The 24,221-nt window shown below is 47.8% G+C and overlaps 1 protein-coding gene across 1 annotated transcript in view; it reads left to right on the top strand.

Moving 5' to 3' along the window:
• The window catches only part of SLC7A14 (solute carrier family 7 member 14), a 111,908-nt gene that overhangs the window by 72,550 nt on the left and 15,137 nt on the right, over positions 1-24,221 (top strand). Inside the window, exons 3-7 of the mRNA XM_084769102.1 lie at positions 3,371-3,607; positions 5,023-5,240; positions 11,575-11,721; positions 14,841-15,049; positions 17,337-18,214. Of these exons, the coding sequence (XP_084625228.1) occupies positions 3,371-3,607; positions 5,023-5,240; positions 11,575-11,721; positions 14,841-15,049; positions 17,337-18,214 (1,689 nt within the window). The remainder of the gene's footprint in view (positions 1-3,370; positions 3,608-5,022; positions 5,241-11,574; positions 11,722-14,840; positions 15,050-17,336; positions 18,215-24,221) is intronic.

The following is a 24,221-nucleotide window of genomic DNA, read 5'->3' on the forward strand; positions in this document are numbered from 1 at the left end:
GAATCAGGTGGAAAGGCCGTGGAGGGGTGCTGCTTACTGACTTGCTGCCCAAGGCTCACTCAGCCTGGTATTTTATACAACCCAGGACCACACAGGCTTGGCACCACCCACAGTAGGCTGAGCCCACCCACATCCATTATCAATCAGGAAAATGCACCATAGACTGGCCTGTTACGGTTCGTGTGTTTAGACTCTGGGTCTCCAGCTGGTGGCGCTGTTTTAAAAGGGTACAGAACAATTGGGAAGGACCAGCATGCTGGTGGGCGGGGCTGGTGATTCACCGGAGATAGATAAGGCCTTTGAATGTTGTAGCGGAGCAAGCTTCCAGGCAAGCTACGTGCTTCCTGGTCCACTGAGATGGGGAGAGGCTGTGACACAAGCTCCCACCAGCACAGCTAGAGTTGCCCCACCCACCTCTCCAGGGCACCAAAGGGCATCTCATAAAGACTCAGCAACAGGACCAACTCGGCATTAAACTCCTTCCCAAGTCAAATGGATGTTTCAGATTCAGGGGATCTTCGTTACTTACAAGCGGTAGTGCCTGATCTAGTAGGTAAGAGGCAGTGAACGCTGCACAAAGCTGGGGGAATTAGGAAGTCCGAAGTTATTTAAGAAATCGCCAAGTTGGCTGGTAAGGAGGTAGGAAATTAGTCAAAGTGAGCTAAGCTATATGCGACCGCGAAAGCTCTCCTGAGAGAGTAATTGGCATTCAAAGGTGAATCGCCACCAGTGTTAATCCTTCTAGGTAAAAGAACGCCTGTGGAAGTGGTTTTGCAGGTAATGGTTTTCTTCGATGGGATGCAGAAAGAATTAATTTGTGTCTTGCTTTTTTATTTTTGACAGTTTTATACATGTATACAATATATTGATATCATAATCATCTCCCGTGTGTGTGTGTGTGTGTGTGTGTGTGTGTGTGTGTGTGTGTGTTCAATGAAGCATGGACAGCCTATCAGCGGCTACACCACTAGAGAAAATTATTCCTCCTCCCCTGGAATCCATTAGCTGCCAACAGCTCCCCTGGGAAGTGTGAGGCCCCATCAGCACCTCCCCCACATCCCTGACAGGATCTTGACAGGCCCCATCTTGCAGGAAGCCACAGCTACTACCTGTTTGTGACTGCAAGTCAGAAGATGGCGTTTCACAGCATTCGTCATAGCCCGCTGACCCAATGAGCACTGCCCATATGTGCACAGGTGGAAGGCTGGAGTGTGAACGACCTGCTAGAGGCCACACCCCTAAAGAAAACTACTCTCCCTCTTGTCTAGTGGCCATCAGCTGGGCAGGGACTCATAGGGCCCTCCCCCACGCATGGTAAACTGTTGCCTGGCTTCATCTTACGCAGAACTTGTACAAGCAGACGATGCTCCTGAGCTCATGGGTGCAATGGCCCTGTCATGTCCAGAACACACTATTTCTGTATCTCTGGCCCTTACCATCTTCCTGCTCCCTCTTGCATGACTTTCTCTGAGCCTTGTCCAAATTGGGGTTTTCTTTGCTAATAACTATGCTTTCACATGTGCCCTTTTGTCTTTCCCCTTTGCTACAGTGCAGCATCTCCAGGGCTAGCTTAGAGTATCACGCTCTGAGGAAGAGCATCTTCTGTAATGTGGAAAACTAAAAGGGAGGTGTCACTGTGTGGTCTAAGCCCCCGCCATTGGTGGGGTCATCCTGCATAAGGGCTGCACTCCAAAGAAACACAATAGAAGCATGCAACAAAAGAGGAATTTCCTAAGGAAAGATCACTTCTCAATAGTTCAAGCGAAGTTATTTTGATTGCCTTCCCAAATACAATGGTCAAGAAGGGAATTTTAGAAGCCAGACAGGATAATACATACCTAATATCCTAGCACTTGGGAGGAAGAGGCAATAGGATTAGCATAAGATAGAGTATAGCCCAGTCTACATGGTGAGTCAAAGGTCAAAGGTCAGCCGGGGCTACTATCCTGGTTAGCTCTTATTGTCAACACTACAAAACTGAGAGTCACCTAAAAGGAGGGATTGCTCAAATCAGACTATCCTATGGGGAATTTCTTGACTATTACTTACTAAGAGGTGAAGCTCACTGTAGGCAGTGCTCCCCCTGCACAGGTGGTCCTGGGTCCTGACTCAGCCTGAGCCAGAGAGAGCAAGCCAGGAGGCAGCATGCTCCATGGTTCCTGCCTCGGGTTCCTGTCTTGAGTTCTTTCCTGACTTCTCTTAAAAATAGATGGTGACCTGAAAGCCTAAGTCTTCCCTCCTCACGTTGCCTCTGGTCAGAGTGTTTCATCACAGCAAGAGAAACCTAACCAGAATTGCTACACAGTGAGGCCCTGTGTCAAACGGTCCAAAGAAACAGACAGCCAAACTGTGTTTCTAGGATGTGAGACCGGAAATGGCTAGCGAGGTTTGGAATTGTGTCACATACAGCCCTGTCCACATAACAATGATATAGTCAGTGACAGACACATATATGACTTTAGTCCCATAGGTCCCTCATGGAGATGAAAAGTTGCTAAGCTGTAGGACATGACGCTGCTGTAACCCTGTAATGTCTGTCATGCAACATGTCCGTGGTGCTATAGACACAGACCTGCTACTCTGCCAGCAGGGTAAATGCTTAACACATACAGCTATGTACAGGGCATAATACTTGATAAGGGTGATAAATGACTCCGTTACTGGCTTCCGGTTTATGATGCGCTCTTTTTTATCAGTATTTTAAGGTTTACTCTTACTTATAAAAAATAAAAGTTTGCAGTAAGGCAGCATGCCGCACGGCACCAGCAGTGCCTACAGCCAACATTCACTGTGTCCCCTCATTCTAGCATTTTCTCCTGCATTTGATTTATTCATCATGGCTCTAGGAGTAATAAGCTGTATAACACGTATTTATTTAGTTGTATGTGTCTGCATGGCATATGTAAGTGTATAACCTAGGTGTGTAGCAACCTATTCCACCTAGGTTTGTGCAAGTACACCACAGTACTCACGCAGCAAGGAACTTGCCTAATAACATTTTATAGAGCACACCCCCATCATTAAGTGGTGTGTGGCTATATGTAAACTTCTGAGGGCTGGTGCTAATGGCCAGAGACTCCTGTGTCCTCTTAAGAGTGCCAGGCATCACTGGGCATGGTGATGCACACCTTTAATCCCAGCACTTGGGAGGTAGAGGCAGGTAGATCTCTGTGAGTTTGAGGCCAGCCTGGTCTACAAAGTAAGTCCAGACCAACCAAGGCTACAGAGAGAAACCCTGTCTCAGAAAGAGAAAGAGAGAGAGAGAGAGAGAGAGAGAGAGAGAGAGAGAGAGAGAGAGAGAAAGCGCATCAGGCACCAAGATATTAGCTCATCTCCAGAAGCCCCCACCCGTTTCGTTTGTCCCCTGCAGGTGTGTGCTATGCAGAGTTTGGAGTTCGAGTCCCCAAGACCACAGGATCTGCATACACCTACAGCTACGTCACCGTTGGGGAGTTTGTGGCCTTTTTCATTGGCTGGAACTTGATCCTGGAGTACCTGATCGGCACTGCGGCTGGAGCCAGTGCTCTGAGCAGCATGTTTGACTCTCTGGCAAACCACACCATCAGCCGCTGGATGGTGGACACAGTGGGAACGCTCAACGGCCTGGGTGAGACTGTGACATCCTTTCCCCCCAACATGCGAACTCATGAGCTAGATGAGCAGACCCCCTGTAAGAATGCAACCTGGAGGCTGCAGAGGTTGCTCAGTGGGTAAAGCATTGGCCGGGCAAGCACGAGGGCCAGGATTTGGTATCCCCAGAGCACGTGCATGGGCACAGAGAGAGACAGATAGACAGACAGACAGACAGACACACACACACACACACACACAGAGAGAGAGAGAGAGAGAGAGAGAGAGAGAGAGAGAGAGAGAGAGAGAGAGAGGAAGGAGCGGGAGAAATAATTCTGGGCCTCTGTCAAATCCTTTCACTTCAGTGTCCCTACTTCAGAGACTATTGACAAAAATGCTGGCCAGGGCTGAAGAGATGGCTTAGCAGTTAAGAGTACTTGCTGTTTTTCCAGAGGACCTGAGTTTAGCTCCCAGCATCCATGTCAGGTGGCTCACAATTTCTTATAAGTCCAGCGCCCAGGCATCCAAGGCCTGTGTCCTCTTCAGGTACCTGCACTTACATGCAGAAATTCACACACGGGCACACACACGATTACAAATAACAAAAAAAGAAATATTTAAACTGCTGAACACCCCAATGCCACAATAACAAGTATAAAGACCATGGCTGTACTCTGATTTCATAACATTTTAATTTTGAAATGACCCAAAATCAGTCATCCATCTCACTCACTTTGCAAAAGAGATCCAGAAAGATGAGGCAGTGTGCCCAAGGCCACACTGTGGGCTGTTGGCAAAAGTACAGCTGGAATCTGGTTTCGCTGACTGCTGGTGCAATGCCTGCTCCTCTCCATAGAGGGCAGGAGTCCACTGGCCAGTGGGGGGACCAAGCCAGCAGGCCCATCAGCGGAGCTCGTGCTCGGGGCATTTTCTCTCTGTAACCCCACCCTGCAAGTGAGAAGCCACTTAAAATGACTTTCAAATCTGCACATTTTAAAACCTGTTCATTAAGAAAACATTGTGGGAACGGGATTGGAAATCTTACAAATTACGAGGCTACCAAAAACAAAGATAAAGAAGCTTTCAAAGACTATGTTAAACCTATATGTGTGCTTCGAATGTCCCAAGATGCCCCTGACTGGACATGTGCTTGCTATGCTTCCCCAGGTGCACGGTGACTATCTTCTTACATAGCTAAATTTCCATCTATGGTATCAGGTCACCCTTTCTGCGTCCCAAACGTCCTCATTTGCAGATAAACACTTATATCTGCTTATGGGCCATAACAATGACACGTGTTTGTGTACACAGACAGACTACAGCCTTCACTGCTCTTCCTGACAGACTAACCAGTGCTCCAAGAGTCCTGACAACCCAGATGCAATGGGGCAGGAGGAGGCCACAGGGCCCGGCCTTCATTTACACACTATTGACCGTGCCTTCCTCTTCCAGGGAAAGGAGAGCAATCGTACCCAGACCTGCTGGCTCTGGTGATCGCAGTCATTGTGACTGTCATTGTGGCTCTGGGCGTAAAGAACTCCGTGGGCTTCAACAACGTCCTCAACGTGCTGAACCTGGCGGTGTGGGTGTTCATCATGATCGCCGGCCTCTTCTTCATCAACAGCAAATACTGGGCTGAGGGCCAGTTCTTGCCCCACGGCTGGTCAGGGGTGAGTTCCTTCTCAGAGGCTGGTGTGCCTTCCTTGCCAGGAGCAGTCTTGCCGTTGGGATGTTTCTGAAGACGTCTCCTGATTTTTAATTTGTTTTCTGGCTCCACTGAAATCCCAGTGTAGACAAATAACAATAACAACAGATCTGAATGTGGTGTGGTGCTCTCTCTCTCTCTCTCTCTCTCTCTCTCTCTCTCTCTCTCTCTCTCTCTCTCTCTCTCTCTCAGTGTGCCTTCCTCTGAGCTAAATGCTGCCTTCATTAGCTCATCACGTCATCGCAGTCATCTTGGGTGCAAAATATTCACAATTGGGCCCGAAGGATGAGAGCATTTGCACCCAGACAGGGCCAGTGACTACCTGCTAAGCACAGTGTGTGGCACAGTCAGAACCCAAAGCCAGGGGTCCAAAGACCTGTAGGGACAGTTCAGTTTGGCTGAGAGAGGCAGCCGTGCACAGGAATACACAAATCGGTAAAGGACACATGAGAAAGAGTGCGTTTGCCTCTGTGTAAAATTAGGGAGGAAATCATTTATAACCAGACTCCAACATCCAACCCTGGAAGGAGAGCCCTGTGGAGCCTGAGAGCAGCTGAGCAGGCTCAGCAGAGTGGCAGTTCTAAGCCCTATCTGAGAGGAATACAGTCTCGCTAATACTGTCAGGGTGTGACAAGGGGGGTCTAGCTGGACCCCATCCCCAGGACCTGGTGGTGGCCGGTTCTCTATACTAAGAAATGGCTCTAAGCCTTACCTGACTTCTTTCTACAATATAACTAAAAGATATTTATTTTGTGCATTCATTGGTAAAAATTCACCAGACTTTGTTTGACAATGGAGCATAATTCAGGAATTTCCAGATGGAGGGATCCGAGAAGTTCCCAGGTCCTGTCCAGGGACTATCCAGAGCCCCAGAGTGGCAGGCCGGCCTGGTGCAGGCGTAGAACGCAAGTGCAGGGCACCACTCAGTTTTCTTCTGTAGCTTTTGCTTACCCTGGTTTTCCTCCAAGATGTCCAGGGATCAGAAATCACTCTTGGAGAACATTCAAAATAACTTCTGTTTATTCTGAGCCAGGCCATGCTACTCAGTGTAGAGAAATAAGCAAGGCGTTTAAGCCAAACCTGCGAACCTGCTGCTTTTCTGCAGGAATTCCACCGAACCACAAAGCGCGTCTCTCCTCCCTGAAATGAATAAATACTGAAACTGCTCGAAACCAGAAAGGGGGACAAAGAAGCTCTGTTGCCCCCCCCCAATTCTTCATTTTCTTGTGATACAAATTGTTCTTTTCCTACCGCAGAAGAGAAACAAGTCATAAGAGAGGAAAGAAGGGCTGTCCCTGGTGCCAGCTGCCCTCGCACGAAAGTGTGCTCACGGTTTTCTCAACACTGTCAGGGATGCCGGGGCTGAGGACTTACAGGAAAACACTGGGCACCAGTTCACTTCTGTGCCCTTAGCCCTTCTCGTTATCAAGGGAGGAGACAGACTTGTGCCAAATGCTGGCAGAAAAGGACACCCTCTTAGCTGCTCCCTTGGCGTACTGTGAGAGGACAGACTGCCATGCTAGATGCCTGATCCATCAATGGTGTCCACACAGGTGATGTTCTGGCCCCGCCAGACACAAGGTTCAGAGTGACTGTGGACATACTCCATCTCACTCCATCCACTCAGTCAGTGAGGGCAAGGGCTGAAGCTCCTGACCAGCGCAGGCAACTCTTCTTACATAGTTTCTTAAAACTTTCATGACGAGTTAGAATGTTGGCAGGTTTTTTATGTGTATAGGTATTTTGTCTACATGTATGTCTGTGTGCCGTGTGCATGTGGTACCTGCAGAGACCAGAAGAGAGAACAAACCCCCTGGGACTGGATTTACAGATGGCTGTGAGCCACCATGTGAGTGAGTGCTGGGAATCGAACCCCCACCCTATGAAGAGCAGTTGCTGCTCGTCACTGCAGAGCCATCTCTCCAGCCCCTGAACCAGACTATCGGAGCTCAAAGAAATGTTGAGAGACAACAGGTTCTTCTCTTCACTCAGGCTGAATGAATGCGCATTGTGCACACAGTAGCTCGGCCCTTCTGTGAGGACCAGAAGGAGTCGGGGGTGGGGGCCTCTGTACAATCCCTCTTTCCTAGCTGTGAGGAAAGTAGACACATCTCAGCCTTGTCCCTCCTCTAGTGCTCTGTTCTGGGGTCTTCGTTCTCTTTAGGGGTATCCTCTTCCTGCTTTGGGGATTCCACAGCCCTTCTCAATCAGGGAGCCACGCTGCTGGAGGGAGTCCCTCAGACTATCTTTGTGGGCCCTGCCTTACACACTCCGGATTCTCACTCGCTTTTAGAGAAGGAAAGGAAAGTCTAAATTTAGGACTGAAGAACAAAGGAAAGAATGGCTCTTCTAACATGTAGCATTCCCTTGTGACAAGCTCTCTCAAATCCGTGTTTCATTTATCTTCCACTGCAACAGCCTCCACTTTTACACCAACATCCTGAAGTTTAAATTATCCAAGATGGCAGCTCGAGTAAGCAATAGAGTGGAAATTGAACTCCAGCCCTGGGTGACCCAAAGTCCATATTTGCTCCCCCACTTCCCTGGTTTGCACCACCTTGAAACCACCTAGCTTTGCTTAAACCTCTGGCCAGTGACCTCGCCTAGGAACTTGGGTAGACTTGCCATTGGCCGTCAGAAAAGCCTAGCTGTGAATTTGGATTTTTTTAAGGCCTATTTCTTATCCCCAAAGAAAACAAATGCACGTCCCTGTGCTGGGACAAAAAGAGTCTTATCTGAATACAACGGACAGCGTGTGAGCTGGTGGTTCTTCTCCCTGTTCTCAGCCTGGCCTTGGATTTCTACACCGTACACATCCTCCCTCGTGAACTGACCTGGCTTTGCTCTTTCTTAACTTTGCTTACGGATCATTTTTCCCATGCAGCAAGGCCACCGTGAATGTGAGTTTAAATCATATATTGTAGAAGCCCGACACCTGCTCATGACTCAATCATCCGCCGCAGTAGTAAACGCATCTGCCACTCTTACCTAACAAACATCAACACAAATGTGTTTTCTGACTTGGCAGCTGCCTGAATGCCTATGCTGCTTGGAGAAATTCGGAACCCTACCGTTAGCTAGGGGACTAGCACAGAGTCCCAGACGCCTTGGGGTGTACTGTGCTTTAGGTAGAAGGGGATCAGAAAATGAAACAGGCTACCATGAGGACACCGTCACGTTCTGTTACACACAACTCACAAGTGCTACGAAAGGGTTAATGAACAACCAGTCCTCTGGCAATGGGGCCCTCACAATCTTCTTCCAGCCACCCCCTTCCAAAGAAAACAGCTTAAGGAATGGTTCACTCACTTAAAGGTTCTGGGTCAAATGCTTCTTTGGTCTTGAAGAGTTTAAGAACAACAAACAATTCCCCCTATATCAAGTGACTCTGGCCCCCAGCTGAACCCCGGCATCCATCTGCTGCTCCTCAGCCCTGAACGTCGTTGGACGTGTGTGCCCTTTATGTTATTTGTTCTTGATGCTATCTTATGGTTCTTCTTTAACCAAATAAGATATTTTAGCAGCACAAATAGCTCCCAGGAAAACAGTCCATAAGAATTTGTAAGGAATTCTGAAGGCCTCCAAAGGAAAGCTATTATTTTTCACGGTCCCCTTGTCTGACTCCATTTGTCGGAACCTATTAACACATTCCACTGTCACTGTGGACAGGCTGCTAATAGAGCTGGGCCATGAGGATGGTGGAAATGCTATTAACGTCATTTTATCGTGTCACCTTGGCAGTAAATTAGATAAAGGCAGCTAATTATTTTCTAGCATCTGAAGCTTCTCAAGGCAATATGGGAAGCCATATCACCCTACTGCCTCTCAGTACTACCAAAGCCCTGGGGCAGCTGTTAGGGACGCTGCACGTGGAGTAGCAGAGCATTCATGACAGTGCCTTTGACAACCGAGTAAGCAACAGCCCTCCATGTGCTGTGATGTTCCTCTGCAGAGCTGTTGGCAGGGTAAGGACACTCTGAATCATGTGGGTAAGCATCTGCACAGGCTCGCCACACACAGGCTTTTCACATGTGGCAGGTATTCCAACCGTAAACACCCCTGGCAAGAGGAGATCTGGAGAGACGAGGTGGAAAGCAGCTTTAGTGATCACGCCTTCTCAAAATTTTGTTTCAAGGCTCTTTGTGCTTACATTTGACAGAGAGAGAGAGAGAGAGAGAGAGGGGGGGGGGGGAGAAGGAGGGAGGGAGAGGAAGAGGGAGAGAGGGGGGAGGGAGAGGGGGAGGGAGAGGGGAGGGAAAGAATCTAATCAAGTAGCTGAACGTGATGGGGCACCCCCATAATCCCAGCAGCCCAGGTAAGTGGTACCTGACTCCAAGAGCAGCCAGGATCACATGGGGAAAACCTTTTCTCAAAACAAAATAGAAAACAAACTCAACTAAAAAGCTGACCCTTCTGCTGATTTGTTTATCTTTCCTGTCTTATTAGGCCAGGCTCTATCTGACCTTGTGTGTTAGACTCATGTGTTTCCCTCCTTCATCCTGGTCTACCTCCACCCTTTAAATCTGTACTGTGCTCCAAACCCCTCCATGTTAAACGTCCTTCATCTGGCAGCTAGTGGCACCTTCCATATCCTCATCCGAAGGCTTTGCTGGCCTCATCCGAAGGCTTTGTTGGGGAGACAACAGGTCTCTTCTCTCCTAGGGAATGGCTTGTGTCCACTTGACTTACCAGAGCTGTTCTTACTTTTCTACTTTTCTCTAAATATGGCAAAGCTTACAGACTCCCATATTAGAATTCAATTTCCAATGAAGAACCTAATTATACAGAGAGCTTAAAGCCATTCTGTTGAAATGAAATAATACATATTCTTAATTTTTATCAGATTATAACATACTTCTTTATTAGTATCTCCATACAAGAACTACAATAATCTAGACCAGCATAATTTTTCAACATCTCTGCAAAAGTCTTATGATGTGAAAATAGCTGGTTCTATTGATGACAAAAATCATTGTATATCCATAATCAAAAGAAATCCTAAAATTTAACTAAATACTAGTAAAAATTAAAATGTGGGTTTTTTTTTTTCAGAAACATTCACAAATTTCCCAGAATACCACTAAGCCCTGAATCAGAAATCCTAGGTCAGGAGACTGGAACAGGGCAAACGCAGTTGGGAACCTCAATAAGATACGGCCCTGTTTTACAGATGGGCAAAGGCTACTCTGGACAGCTTGAGAAGTCTTCACATTTGTCATCACTACTGGCTCTAGGATCTATTGTTTTGTTCTGTGCTTATGACGAAGTCAGTGGGGAAGGTTGAATGCGAGCACTTCCATCCTGGGGATAGACAGTCATCTCTACACAGTGCTCTGTCCTCCTGTCTGTCCTCCTGGATGCCTGCCAGAGCTTGGAGTTGGTGCCACCAGTCCCCCTTCCCTGACAAAGTCGCCCAACCATTTGAAGAGACACATTTCCCCCTTTGGTTGATAGTGAGGCTATCAAAGCTAGGAAAGCACACAGTAAAGAAAGTCACGTGATCCCTAATGGAAAGGTTTCAATGGCGTCTTGACTGAAGGTCCACTCACCCTTGGAGTCACCTCAAATCCTGCAGACATCAGCAAATGTATCTGTGTAATTGGCTTCCCCCCAGCTTTACCCAGCCGCCTGCCTCATGCCCAACTAAGTCATTCAAAGCCCAAAAGGAGCCAAAAGTCAAACAGTGTGTACCCCGTCTTCCTTTTAAAGGCCCTGGAGACCTAAAACTTACACACACACACACACCCAACCTAGATGTCACCAGAGCCAACCTGTATCGGAATTGGGGCAGAATAAAACTGTATGTAGAAGTATGTGCATCCCACCCACAGAAGGCCAGCAGCTCATACCCGATGTATCCATGTATGTCGTGGTTGAGTACTAGTAGGTGAAAATAAAACATAAAGTACAAAATACATACAAAGCACACCTGAGGGAGGTAGTTCAGTGGTAGAAAACCTCATTAGTATGCATGAGGCTCCATGTTTAATGCCCTCCAAAGAACAGATAGCCAACGTACTGATGTGTTTTTTTTTTTTTCAAAAAGAATTTGAATATGTTGCTTAACTCAATTTTTATTTGGCCATAAAGTTCTCATCTGTCTTTAGCACATGAGGACACTGCCAGGAGTAACAAGCAAACTCAAGTACATCAAAACTCAGATGCTGAACACTAGTCCTTCACGGTGCACAGTGCCATTCAGGAGTATGTGCAGAGAACTGGGCAGTTTGGGGCACCACTTTTAGGCCACGGTCCTGCCCCTCATGTTCTGAGCCTGACAGATGTCATCCTCTTTACAGGTGCTGCAAGGAGCAGCCACGTGCTTCTACGCATTCATTGGCTTTGACATTATTGCCACCACTGGGGAGGAAGCCAAGAACCCCAACACTTCCATTCCCTATGCTATCACTGCATCCCTGGTCATCTGCCTCACAGCATATGTGTCTGTAAGTACCAAATGCTGGTGGGGCCTTCTTCACAATCCTTTGTGTTTTATTGAAAGCTGTGGTTCAGTATCGCAGTGCAGTACAAGGACACGAGATCAAGCCTGAGAACTCACATGAAAAGCAAACGTCAGGCATGACGTATGTAATTATAATCCCAGCACAGAAGAGGCAGACAGACAGATCCCTAGAGCTCGCTGGACAGCCAGCTTCACCAGCTTGGCAAGTTCCAAGCCAGTGAGAGACCCTGTCTTTAAATAAATAAATAAATAAATAATGGTGAACAGGGGCCTGGAGAGATGGCGCAATGGTTAAGAGTACTGACTGCTCTTCCAGAGGTCCTGAGTTCAATTCCCAGCAACCACATGGTGGCTCACAACCATCTATAATGTGATCTGATGCATACTGTATACATAATAAATAAATCTTTTCTTAAAAATGGTGAACAGTACCTGGGGAATACTTAAGGTTGCCTCCCGGCCACTACACGATGCTGTACACACACTTGCACACACAGGCATACACACTCACACAACAACAGCAACAAATGTGGCCGTTGGTGCTTGCCTGGTTTTCCCTTGTGTCCCCCTGTAGCTCTACCTATTGGTGACAAGTAGAAACTCAGGTCCTCAAAATGGAAGGAAAGAAAAGCACCAATCCTCACCTCAGCCTGTGCCTCTCAAGGCTCCATCCCCATGTTTCCCTATGCCTAGGGACAGTGTGCAAGGAGTGAGCTATTGTCCAAGCATCTCAGGTCATAGGCTGGCAGTAACGGGTGGCGTGCAAGCAACAGCACTGTGGCCTCTGTGCGCAGCCCTCAATGCTCCTCTGTCTTCTGGGAGCTTCCCGGCAGCGAAGAGGCAAGGCTCCCACAGAGTGGCGCGAGGGAACACGCTGTCCTTGGGAAACACTCTTGCCCTGAAATCTGGAGAGAAATGCAATTCTTTTCAGCTCAGTCTTCTAGCACCAGTAGACACCAGTCAAAGTCACCCTTGGGGTTTCCCTCAGAAAGAAGCCTTGAGCCTGGTCTTCTTAGGACCCACAAACACTCCTACCCACACGTCTAATGTTTCATTTTTCAGTCACCATGGCAGAATTTCTATCGTAGAAATTGTTAGCCTCATCAAACATCTTCCCAGCTCCGGGGACCACCTGGCCAGCCACCAGGACACAAACACTCCTGGGTCCTGAAAGTCTATTTGGGTCACCACAGTCAGGACAAAGACAGAACCAGAGTTTGGTTTTAAAGTATAGTTTGCTGGAAGCCACTCCCAAAGATAGACTAATCTGCAGTAACATATATATATATTATACTAAAAGTCACTACAATTAAGAAAGAGTCATGATGGGAGTACAGCCTACCAGACATGACGTCTCTCATTAACCACCCCCCAAAATCATCCTTAGCCATTCCCTAAGAACTCCAGACCAAATGATGAGGCAAGATGCAAAACAGGATTATCTGCTGACAGAAATTCAGTTTCCCACCCAGGCATTTTATGAATGGGCCAGTTATCACCTCCCTCTATGCACACACACTCTAGTGTATCAGGGATGTTATCCAGACCCCGATTGTCCCTATGCTGTGGGAGAGGTGGCAGGGCAGGAGCAACAGATTCCTCTGTCCTGCCTGTGTCCTTCCACACCTTCCTCACTCCTGCCCTCCCTCTGGAAGTAGACCTTGGCAGCATGCACACACAAGGTGGTCCCTTCCTCAAGCAGCACTCTAGAGATTACAGAGCACCTTCGTGCATCTATCAAGCCGGAAGCTTAGCCTGTTCTGATCTGGGTAGTGGCCAGAAGACTCTGAGAATTGCTGTGAGAATCAACCACACTCCTCCAACCATTGTACTGCATCCTCGAAGGCAATGTGGCAATGATGCATCCCTGAGGGCCACCACCTTCTCGACTACACAGGCCTTAGCCATGTCTTGGGGACCGTGTGGTCTTGTACTGGTCAGTGAACAGCCAATCTACCGCAATGATACTGGGTTGTTGTGGCATATTCTGCTGTCATTCCTGGTGACCTATGGTTTCCCTTGGGGACCCTGACTCCTGAGGAACAGGCAAAGAAGTGGTCCATCTACATGTGACCTACCCTCTCCATTTCAGGCTTTCGATTCCCTATCTTGGTGTCAGGGCTGCTTTTACATTCCAGGAGAAAGCCACAAGTGACTACTGGCTCCATTGTTTACGCCCAATGCTAAGGAAATCAATTTTATAAGCAAATCTTTGACATAGAAAGGGAGACAGGACACCCCAGAAGTCCCCAAGCAAGGGTGTCCTGGTTCATAAGAGACAAGGTGGCTTCCCAGATAGAGTCTGATTGGATTGCATCCTGATGCGGCAGTCACGACCTGCCGGAGCCTCAGCACTAAGACAGAGGGAATGAAACTTGAGCCCCATCAGCTCTTGTTATCTGTGAAGTCTCAGACACTTCCAGGGTTTGGTCTCTGAGGCAGGGAGTAAGGAGGAACATAGATAAGAGCCAGGAGGATCCTGAGGGAATAAAGAAAGTAACCATCTTGTCCTTGGGCTGGGGAGATAGCCTGGTGGCTAAGGTGCTTGCTGCCAAGCCGACAGCCTGAGACAATGGATCCCCCACAATCCACAGGGAAGAAGAGAACTGAGTTGTCCTGAGATGTCCTTCAGCCTCCATACATACAGCGCACATTTGCTCAAGCATGTACACATGCACACCCACACACACTCAAAAACACACAGATACTATATAGGAGATAGATAGATAGATACATAGATAGATAGATACTTTAGTAGATAGATGCTTTATTAAAAAGAAGAAGTGAGACCCTTGTTCTTGGCGCAGGGCACTTGAGGGCCTGGCCATGGCTCCTTCCATTTGGGATGTCCTGGGCAGATCAGCTTCTATAAGGCTTGTGTCACCTGTGAGTTTTATCCTCAGATATGAAAAGGCCACAGAGACACTTCTGAGATTTTCTGGTCCTAACCACCAAAAGCACAAGTGGGGAGAAAACGTAGAGACCCCAAGGCCGGTTAATGACAGATCCAAACTACCACAAAGGCCCCTGTCTCCAGGTCAGGCTCCCCCACCCACGCTCTTGGTTCCCTCTGCCTCCAGCCTGTCTCTTCTGTTTTCACAGGTGAGCATCATCTTAACCCTGATGGTGCCATATTACGCCATTGACACGGAGTCCCCTCTCATGGAGATGTTTGTGGTGCACGGCTTCTATGCTGCAAAGTTTGTCGTGGCCATCGGGTCGGTGGCGGGACTGACGGTCAGCTTGCTGGGCTCCCTCTTCCCCATGCCCAGGGTCATTTATGCCATGGCTGGTGACGGGCTGCTTTTCAGGTAAGGGGTCCTCAGGAGATACGTTGGACTCTGCTGTTCCAATGCAGGAGGACCACCGCTCACTGACAGCCATCTCTGATGCTGGCCTTTCCTAAAGACTCAGAGTCTTGTCAAAGTCTGGATTTTAAAAGCGGAGACTGAAACAGCCTCTCAGTTGACTGGAGGCCCCTCAGCCCAGAACCCACTGAGGCGTGCCCTTCTGCCTCCTCTGACACGCATTGCCCTTGTCAGGGGGAGTAGGTCCAAATTGCTACATGGAAGATAAGGGCACTTTCAGAAGAAAGAACCCCATCCCAGGGACAGCTTAGGCCTGCCTCATAGTGAGACCGCACTTCTCTCTCCAAAGCTCCCCTCAAGCTGACAAAATTCAGCAACCAGAGAGGAGAATAAACTCCACTGACGAGAACACGGCGATTGTAACAGTAACTGTCGTCTGTGGAACAGTATGAACACTGCTGTGGCTGGTGCTCTGTGTCTCTCACAGTCACTCTGCTTTGCAGATGAGTATACCAGGAGTTAAAGAGGTAGAAAAGCCCAGATCTTGCAGCTGATAAGTGCTGGGCCAGGATCTGAAACCAGAACCATCTGGCTCTGAAACGCAGACTTTTAAGCAGGTGTAAGTGTTTGGCCTGCATGTTTCCATGCACCTCACATATATCTGGTGCTTCCAAAGGCCAGAAGAGGGTATCAGGTCCCCTGGAACAGGAGTTAAAGATGGTTGTGAGCCACCTTCTGGGTGCTGGGAATTGAACCCAGGTCCTATAGAAGTATAGCCCATGCTCTTAACCACAGAGCTGTCCCTCCAGCCCTCATACTCAGACTTTTGACAGTAGCAATACTTTTGAAGTTTCATCCCTTTTGTTAGTCACGAATTGGTCTGTCTCCTACTGACAAGATGGCATGTGCCCCCTTTTCCTGATTCCCAGTACTTACCATGGGAGGCCACGTAGCTCCCAGCACTGTCAAGGGCTTTATTTCTGCCACTAGCTGTCACTTCCTGTTCCATTTCCTCTACTCCTTCTTCTAAGTCTACAGCAAGTTAGAGCATCGCGTTTGGATGCTGGGTAGACCAGGAAAGGGGCTGGGATGATGGTGCTGACTGTGTGAGAAGTTCACACACCCGTAGGGTTTTCCTGCAACAACAACAACAAAAAGCCTAAGAGGAAGGATGCTAAAGGCCTAGCTCACTTAACAGTTCTGTGTGATTCATAAGAGAGAAATAAGGGAGACTGGAGGCAGCAGGAGAGGAGAGAGGAGGGCAGGAAAGCCTCCTTAAGTCTCACAGGGCCTGCTGCAGAAGAGCCCATGTTTTTATCACCCTGGTTGGCCGTCTCATCTTTAGCTGACTTGAGCCTGTGTCTATGAGCTTCTTAACTGGCGTGCTGTTTTACCAACTCCATGCCTGTACTCCTGTTTGCAAGGCAGGGTGTCTCAGGTTTGAAAACTCAGGGTGTCCCTTAAAGTACAGTTGGCTGGACATCACCTCCAAAGTCTCTGATGTAGTAGGGGCCTGGGAGAATATCCATTCCCAACAAGCACTGGGGATGCTGCAGAGTGAAAGTTTTCCCAGACTCCATGGGCTTCCGTGTGTGTGTCTGACATACCTCCAACATTCGATCAACCCTTCCTGTCACATAACGAATGGACCCCCTAGCTTTAAAAAAAAAAAAATGGCTTCACTGATGCACCAAACAAGGACCATGAACGAGAGGACCTAGGCCCCTGCTCAGATGTAGCCTTAGGCAGTTCAGTCTCCATAGGAGTGCCCTAGGAAGGGGAGCAGGGGCTGTCCCTGCCATGGACTCTGTTGCCTGCTCTTTGACCACTTCCCCCTGACAGGGTGCCTTACCGAACCACTGAGGAAGAAGATGGAGGCAGTCCTGATGAGACTTGGTAGGCTAGGGTCAGTTAATAGGGCAGAAAGGCTCTCTCCTCTGAGGACTCGGGGAGAGACATAGGGGGAAAGAGGGAGGGAGGATTTGAAGGAGTGGGCTACAATTGGGATGTAACGTGAATAAGTTTTTTAAAATAAATTTAAATTTTAAAAAAAGATAATATAAAAAATGGCTTTAAATTAAGGGATTAAAGTAAATTCTTTAGTGATATCCCATGAGCCAACTTTGGGAATCGTATAGCAGACAGAGGTAGAACAGGAATTGATCGGAAGGGCAGGGCCAGGTGGAGCTAACCTCAGTAAACTGCGGTCATTGCAGCACTAGCACACCGATAGGCTAGGCTCAGTCACGTGGGTAGTGTTCCTCAACCCTCCGCTTGCACCTTTCCTCAGGTTCCTGGCTCACGTGAGCTCCTACACGGAGACGCCGGTGGTAGCTTGCATCGTGTCAGGATTCCTGGCAGCTCTCCTCTCTCTGCTGGTCAGCCTGAGGGACCTGATAGAGATGATGTCCATCGGCACGCTCCTTGCCTACACCTTGGTCTCCGTGTGCGTCTTGCTTCTTCGATACCAACCCGAGAGCGACATCGATGGTTTCGTCAAGTTCCTGTCTGAGGAGCACACCAAAAAGAAGGAAGGCATCCTGGCTGACTGTGAGAAGGAGACTTGCTCTCCCGTGAGTGAGGGGGAGGAGTTTTCCAGCCCGGCCACCAACACTTGTGGGGCCAAAAACCTGCCGTCATTGGGAGACAACGAGATGCTCATAGGGAAATCAGACAAGGCCGCCTACACCGTCAACCACCCCAACTACGGCACTGTGGACATGACCACGGGCATAGAGGCCGACGAATCGGAAAACATCTATCTCATCAAGTTGAAGAAGCTGATCGGACCCCGCTACTACACCCTGAGAATCCGCCTGGGCCTTCCAGGCAAAATGGACCGGCCCACGGCAGCCACGGGGCACACGGTGACCATCTGCGTGCTCCTGCTCTTCATCCTCATGTTCATCTTCTGCTCCTTCATCATCTTTGGCTCCGACTACATCTCGGGCCAGAGCTGGTGGGCCATCCTCCTGGTTGTTCTGATGGTGCTGCTGATCAGTGTGCTGGTGTTTGTAATCCTGCAGCAGCCAGAGAGCCCCAAGAAGCTGCCGTACATGGCCCCCTGCCTCCCCTTTGTGCCTGCCTTTGCCATGTTGGTGAACATCTATCTCATGCTAAAGCTCTCCACCATCACATGGATCCGGTTTGCGGTCTGGTGCTTTGTGGGTAAGCGATGGCCTCTGCTGCCTCCGGCATTCCCTCTGTAAGGTCTGGAACAGGCTTAGCCCAACATGGTGCCCTAACTGGACAAGATGCCTCCACTCTTAGAGAAATTGGCCTGGCTCTATGGACCCATGCTTTCTTCGTTGGTCCATAGAGTCAGTTAGCCCCGTTCTGCCTGGTGTGCTCTTGGCCATTAGGCCTGGAAGAATGATGCTTACCAATCCATTACTTTATCCAATTACTGAAAGTTTTTTTTTCCTCGTGTGAGTATAATTAGTGCCAGAAAAAGTTTGCTTAAAATTAATATCTTTTTTTTTTTAAGAGCATAAAATCACCAGAGAAAGATGTAATAGGATGTAGGAGACGATTGGCTGGAATTCTATCTTAGAAATTAAAAATTGTGGTAATTTATAAAACAATTCACTGATCTTAGTTTGACCAAAGTAACTCAAAAGGTCAATTACAGTCTAATCATTTAAATAAACAAAGCCTGAGACAAGTGTGGATTGGGGCATCATTTTTCTGACACAATCTTATCATGGCACCATTTTACATCTCTCCGTTCATACTGGCTTTTGTAACTATTCAAGAGTTTCACCCCCCAAGGTCCTTGTGTCATGATCTGGAACACCAGTGGAAGGTGTCCACCATGTTTTCATCCTGGCTGACCTTCATCTGCCCTTGACGGGTGGCCTGACTCTGTTAGAGCCCCTTTCGCTCATGTCTTCTGCTGAAAGCCCACGCTATTCTCAAAGCTCACTTTCACTAAGAAGCCCCGTACCTTCCCAAGAAGTCTAATTTGGCTTTGTGGTCAATTTGTATCGCACTCTTGTTCTGTGTTGATTACATCTGAGCATCGCTGGTGATGGTAAGGTGGCCGGGAAGGATCAATGTTAGCCTGAGAGGGGCATCAAAGCACATTTTTAAAGCTCTTTTGTCGCTGCTTTTGTCCTTGGTCGGCCTGAGGGTCTCCAGTAGTGAGCACTCAGCGAAGGGAGATGCTCGGGAGCTTTGCAGAGCAGGAGAGTTATACAGGAAGCATCCCCTGCCCAATAAAGCAAGAGAGAAGGCCATGGATCAGCTGCTCAGGTGAAAGTGGCAGGCATGCGCACTGATCAGCAGCCTGTCTGGTACTTGAGGCCAAGGATGCAGTGTTCAGTGTGTGCCTAAGACAAAGCACTGTGGAACGTGCTCCAGAGATGCTTCTGAAATGATTGGAAAGCGCTTTCAGGGGAGAGGAACCTGAGAATCGCCAGAAAGCACTTGGAGGAAATAGGACGTGGGCGGTAGGACGTGGGCGGGGCCTGAAGGAAATATGTGGGCGGAGCCTGGAGGAAAGATGTGGGTGGAGCCTAAAGGGAAGATGCCTGAGACCTGAAGGAGATATGTGGATGGGCATGAAGGGAAGATGTGGGTGGGGTCTGAGGGAAAGATGTGGGTGGGGCTAAAGGGCTGATGTGGGTGGGACCTGAAGGGAAGATTTCATTGGATGGAAGTAGGAAAAACAGCAAGTTTCTCTGAGAGGTGCCCATTCTCCAGGCCAAACTGTATGTTCCCAAAGCATTTTGTCCCAACCTTTCACTCTCTTAGTTTAATCCTCTATGCAGCTTTAGGGAGATTTCTGAGGAGGACTCCTGCTGGCTCATTGCGATTTTCTCCATTTACATGCTTTATTGACATGCTCTCATCTCTCTTTACACACTTTGCTGCTGTAGCCAGGCAATGGGAGGACTGGACAGAAGTGTCTAAGGTGGGTAGAAGGAGTTTAGTTACGTGGCTGTCAAGGGAACGAAAACGTAGCTATCAATACATGTGGACGGGTTCATTGGAGAACAAGGGCCCCCACAGCCAGGGGCCCAACCCACGAGCCGTGTACATACTGCGGCTAGTTTTACATGAGCTTTCTAGAATATGTTTACAGTTCTACTCTTTTTTTTTTTAAGATTTGTTTATTATTATATATACAGTGCTCTATCTGTCTGTACACCTGCAGGCCAGAAGAGGCATCAGATCACATCATAGATGGTTGCGAGCCACCATGTGGTTGCTGGGAGTTGAACTCAGGACCTTTGGAGGAGCAGCCAGTGACCTTAACCTCTGAGCTATCTCTCCAGCCCCCTACAGTTCTACTCTTTCACATTAAAAAAAAAATAACAAAAAATAAATAAATAAAATCTACCCTACATGGGAACCCTGTGGTTTTACAAATGCCTTTGCATAGGAAGACACTATAGACCAATGGGTCTCAACCTATGCATCACAACCCCTTTGGGAGGAGCATATCATATATCCTACTTACCGTAGACTTACAGTATGATCCATAGCAGCAGCAAAATGACAGTTATGAAGTCGCAATGAAATAATTTTATGGCCGGGGAGTCACCACCACAACATGAGGAACTGTATTAAAGTGTTACAAACATTTGAAAGGTTGAGAACCACTTCCATAGATGATCAGGGTTTTTTTTTTCCTTAACTTAAAAAAATGAAATATGCCAGGCATGGTGGCACGTGCCTGAGATCCCAGCACTCAGGAGGCAGAGGCAGGCAGATCTCTGTGAGTTCAAGGCCAGCCTGGTCTACAAAGAGAGTCTAGGACAGCGAAGGCTACACAGAGAAACCCTGTCTTAAAAAATCAAAAATAAATAAATAAATGAAATGAAACCGTGAAGATCATTGATTTTTATATACAAATCCTGTGACTCATAGAAGTAATTAACAAAAATATAGTGAGGGATTTGCCTCACTTTTTAAAATCTCATGGCAATCTCCACTGTACAAGTGGAGAAACAGCAGCTCTTGCTTACGAACACTCTGCCAAAATCTAGCAGAGCTGAAGATGGGTTCAGAATCCCCTGTCAGGATATGGCTGGTGGTGGAGTGCCCACCTAGCAAGTGTAAGAATCTGGGTTTGGGCCCTGCCACCACAAACAGACCCTAGGCTTCCCCCACCATGACTACTGTGCTAAACATATGGCCTGTCACAACCTCTGTCCCCCTCGATTTCACGGAAGAGTAAAGTAAAGCTCCAAAAAGTTGGATAATACCAACTTTAGTGGAAGAGTGGATTCCTGAATCCGGGGTACCCACACTTCAGTTCTAGGGCTCTCATCACCCCACCACCTACCCTGAGCAAACTTTCTAATTTGATGGGAGTGTTTGGTAGGGCCAAATCCTCACAATTTTATAATTGAGACTCACGAGTTTATAATTGAGTCCATATCACACCTGAGGTTTCTGTGGCACCGAAAGGGTGTCCCCCCTTAGCATCAAAGAGTGCCAGGTTCAAATCAGAACCCTGTCCCAGTCTTGAATTATAAATTTAGGAAATTCACCTAACTTCCTTGCACTTTGGTTTATTCATCCGTAAATACACAGGTCATCCTATCATCTTCAAACTGATGGCTGTTTGGGGCACAAATGAGAAAACGGCGGAGAAAGAAACAAAAATCAAACTTATCTCCTGTTTTCCTTTTAAAACTCTGAAGTGATTCATTGTCCTCCACCAACGTGGGCAGGCTAGCTATCACACAGCAGAGCACAATGTGAGCAATCCCCAATTCAGGCTGCCCTGCTTGTTATCAGGCAAAGGAAAACTCCCTCAGCAGCATGTGCAGTCTTGTTGACTGCACAGACTACCAACTCCCTCACGAAGCTGGTTCTCACTGACCCGCCAGGAAGTCACACTGCAGAGTGGGCTGGCTGGCCTCTATACTCGGCAGGTACCCAAGTGGTCAGTGCACGGTCCACCAGCCATCTTAGGAGCGCTAATACTTCTAGGCAGCTGCTTCTATCTGACTTCCTATCATGGCTTTCATCCAAAACAAAGACAGTCAACTCTGGCTACAGGTCAGAATACCTTTGGAAGATTCTAAACACAGGCTCACCCTGATTCAATTGATATGGGTGATCAAGCATGGAGTGTTATTTTAGAGCTCTGGCAAAAAAAATTTTTTTTTAATGTGCAGTCAGGTTTTCAATAATCTATAATCTTCTGAATCAATGCTTCTCAAAGTGACATCTCAAACCGGCAGTGCTAATATCACGGTGAATTAGCTAGGATACAATTCGGGCAATGCTAATTCATGCTCAAATTTGATAGCTATTATTATGGAGAGAAAACATTATCAAGCAGGGAGGTAATTTAATATACAAACTCTGTTTTTCAAAAACAAAATTTCTCATGTATAACTACATCCATCCCATAGCCTCAAATTGGCTTATAAAGATATTTTAGTGATCTTACAAAATTACAATAAATCACCCTCCTCTGAATCCCGGAGGCTTTCAGACATCAGATGTTTCTTCGGCTTATGCATGGTGTAACTTTCCTAGGAAGAACAGTAGGGATATTTTTAAATGAAGCTTCTTATGGAATCAACTGCTTCTTAACAAAATTTCCACGGTTAGTGCTGAGTCATAATGAGATGATGTTCCGAGACGCAGTCTTTCATCCAGCCTTCTCTAAGTCAATCTTAATCAGAGGATTTCTGTAACAGTGTTTTGCTGAGCTCTGACCTTCAAAAGAACACAACTCACAGAGCTCCCACAAGATTTCCCAGCACACTCTACCTTTCCTTTAGACAAGAGCAATGAAACAAGCGATAAATGTTCATTAATGCCAACAACGTGAGCCCCAAGCCGTGCTCAAGCCCCTGAGTGGATGCAAGCCACTAGAGCATCTCCAGGGGTCGCACCCCATCTCAGAAACTGCGATAGTACCAGGGTGAGAACATGGCCAAGTGGAATACTCTGGGGTCTCTTTCAGACCTATTGTTCCCCTGAGGGCTCATATAAAGAATGAATTATCAGGTAGCCCAGCTTACCGACACTGATACCATGAGAATGGGCATGTTTTCATTTATTATTTGTTCAGTCTTCCTGAGGAAGATGAAGTATTTAGATTCAGAGAACAGACAGACAGGACTAAGGATTTGAACAATGGACTTCATGTGTTTTATGTTAGGATATAAAAATTCTTTTTTTTTTCTTTCATTTGTTTACTTATTTGGTTTGTTTGTTTGTTGAGGCAAGCTCTTTTGTATTCCAACACTGGCCTCAGATCCTCTACATAGCACGGGAATAACCTTGAACTCCTAACCCACTTTTCCTCACCTCCTTAGTGGTGGGGTTACAAGCATGATGCACCACCGCGCTTGGATTATGCAGAGCTAGTGGTCAAAGCTGGGGCTTTGTGTATGTTAGGCAAGCACTCTCCCAACTGAAGCTCGTCCCCAGGCCTCAGAATGTAAGCACCCCCGACTCTGGTCTGAGTGTGAGCTGCCGTTCACAATGCTATTGGAAAGTAATAGGTCGCAGCTGTTGTGTGGAAGAAGAGTGGATGGAAAGGTGCCAGGATACCCAGATTATTTTAAGATGTCCCATAGTCCTGTGACAGAGGAGAAAGCATTCAGCTTCCGGTATCAGCCATGCTCAGGGGGATGAGAAACAAGTCACAAAGGCCTCACGAGGAAGGCAACAGTGACGGCGTGATGCCTAGAAGGAGAGAACGTGGAGACGAAGCAGGCCACAGGCCCTGGGCCTACAGGCTGAGAGGGTCGAGCTCTGGACACAGGCAGGCATGGGCAAGAAGGGCAAGCAAGGGGACCAAGGGGCTCTGCCACCGGCATCAACCAAAAGACGAAGAGGTGTGAGGCCCTGGGGACAGTGTGTGCACCCAAGCCACCAACCCTGAGCATCTGGCTTCTGCTCTTCAACACTGTCACCTGTAGTTGTCATCTCGTGGATGCTGACTAGCCTTCCACAGTGTCACCACCCCGCAATGCAAACTCCACGCAGGTCTCTGTAAGCTGTTTCCAGTTGGTCCTGATAAATCAGGCTGCTGTGAATATTCCTTTACACGTCTTCAGTGGGCAACGGACATGCTTTTCTCGAGTGTCTGTGTAAGGAAAGTAGGCTTGCTAAGCCACAACATTAGATTGCTCTCTCATGCATCAGTTGTTCACAGCCATCCCATGGCTCCAGTGGAGACAGGGTCCCCAACTGTACC

This window comes from Acomys minous, assembly GCF_964271855.1.
Source record: "Acomys minous genome assembly, chromosome: 19".
NCBI lineage: Eukaryota > Metazoa > Chordata > Mammalia > Rodentia > Muridae > Acomys > Acomys minous.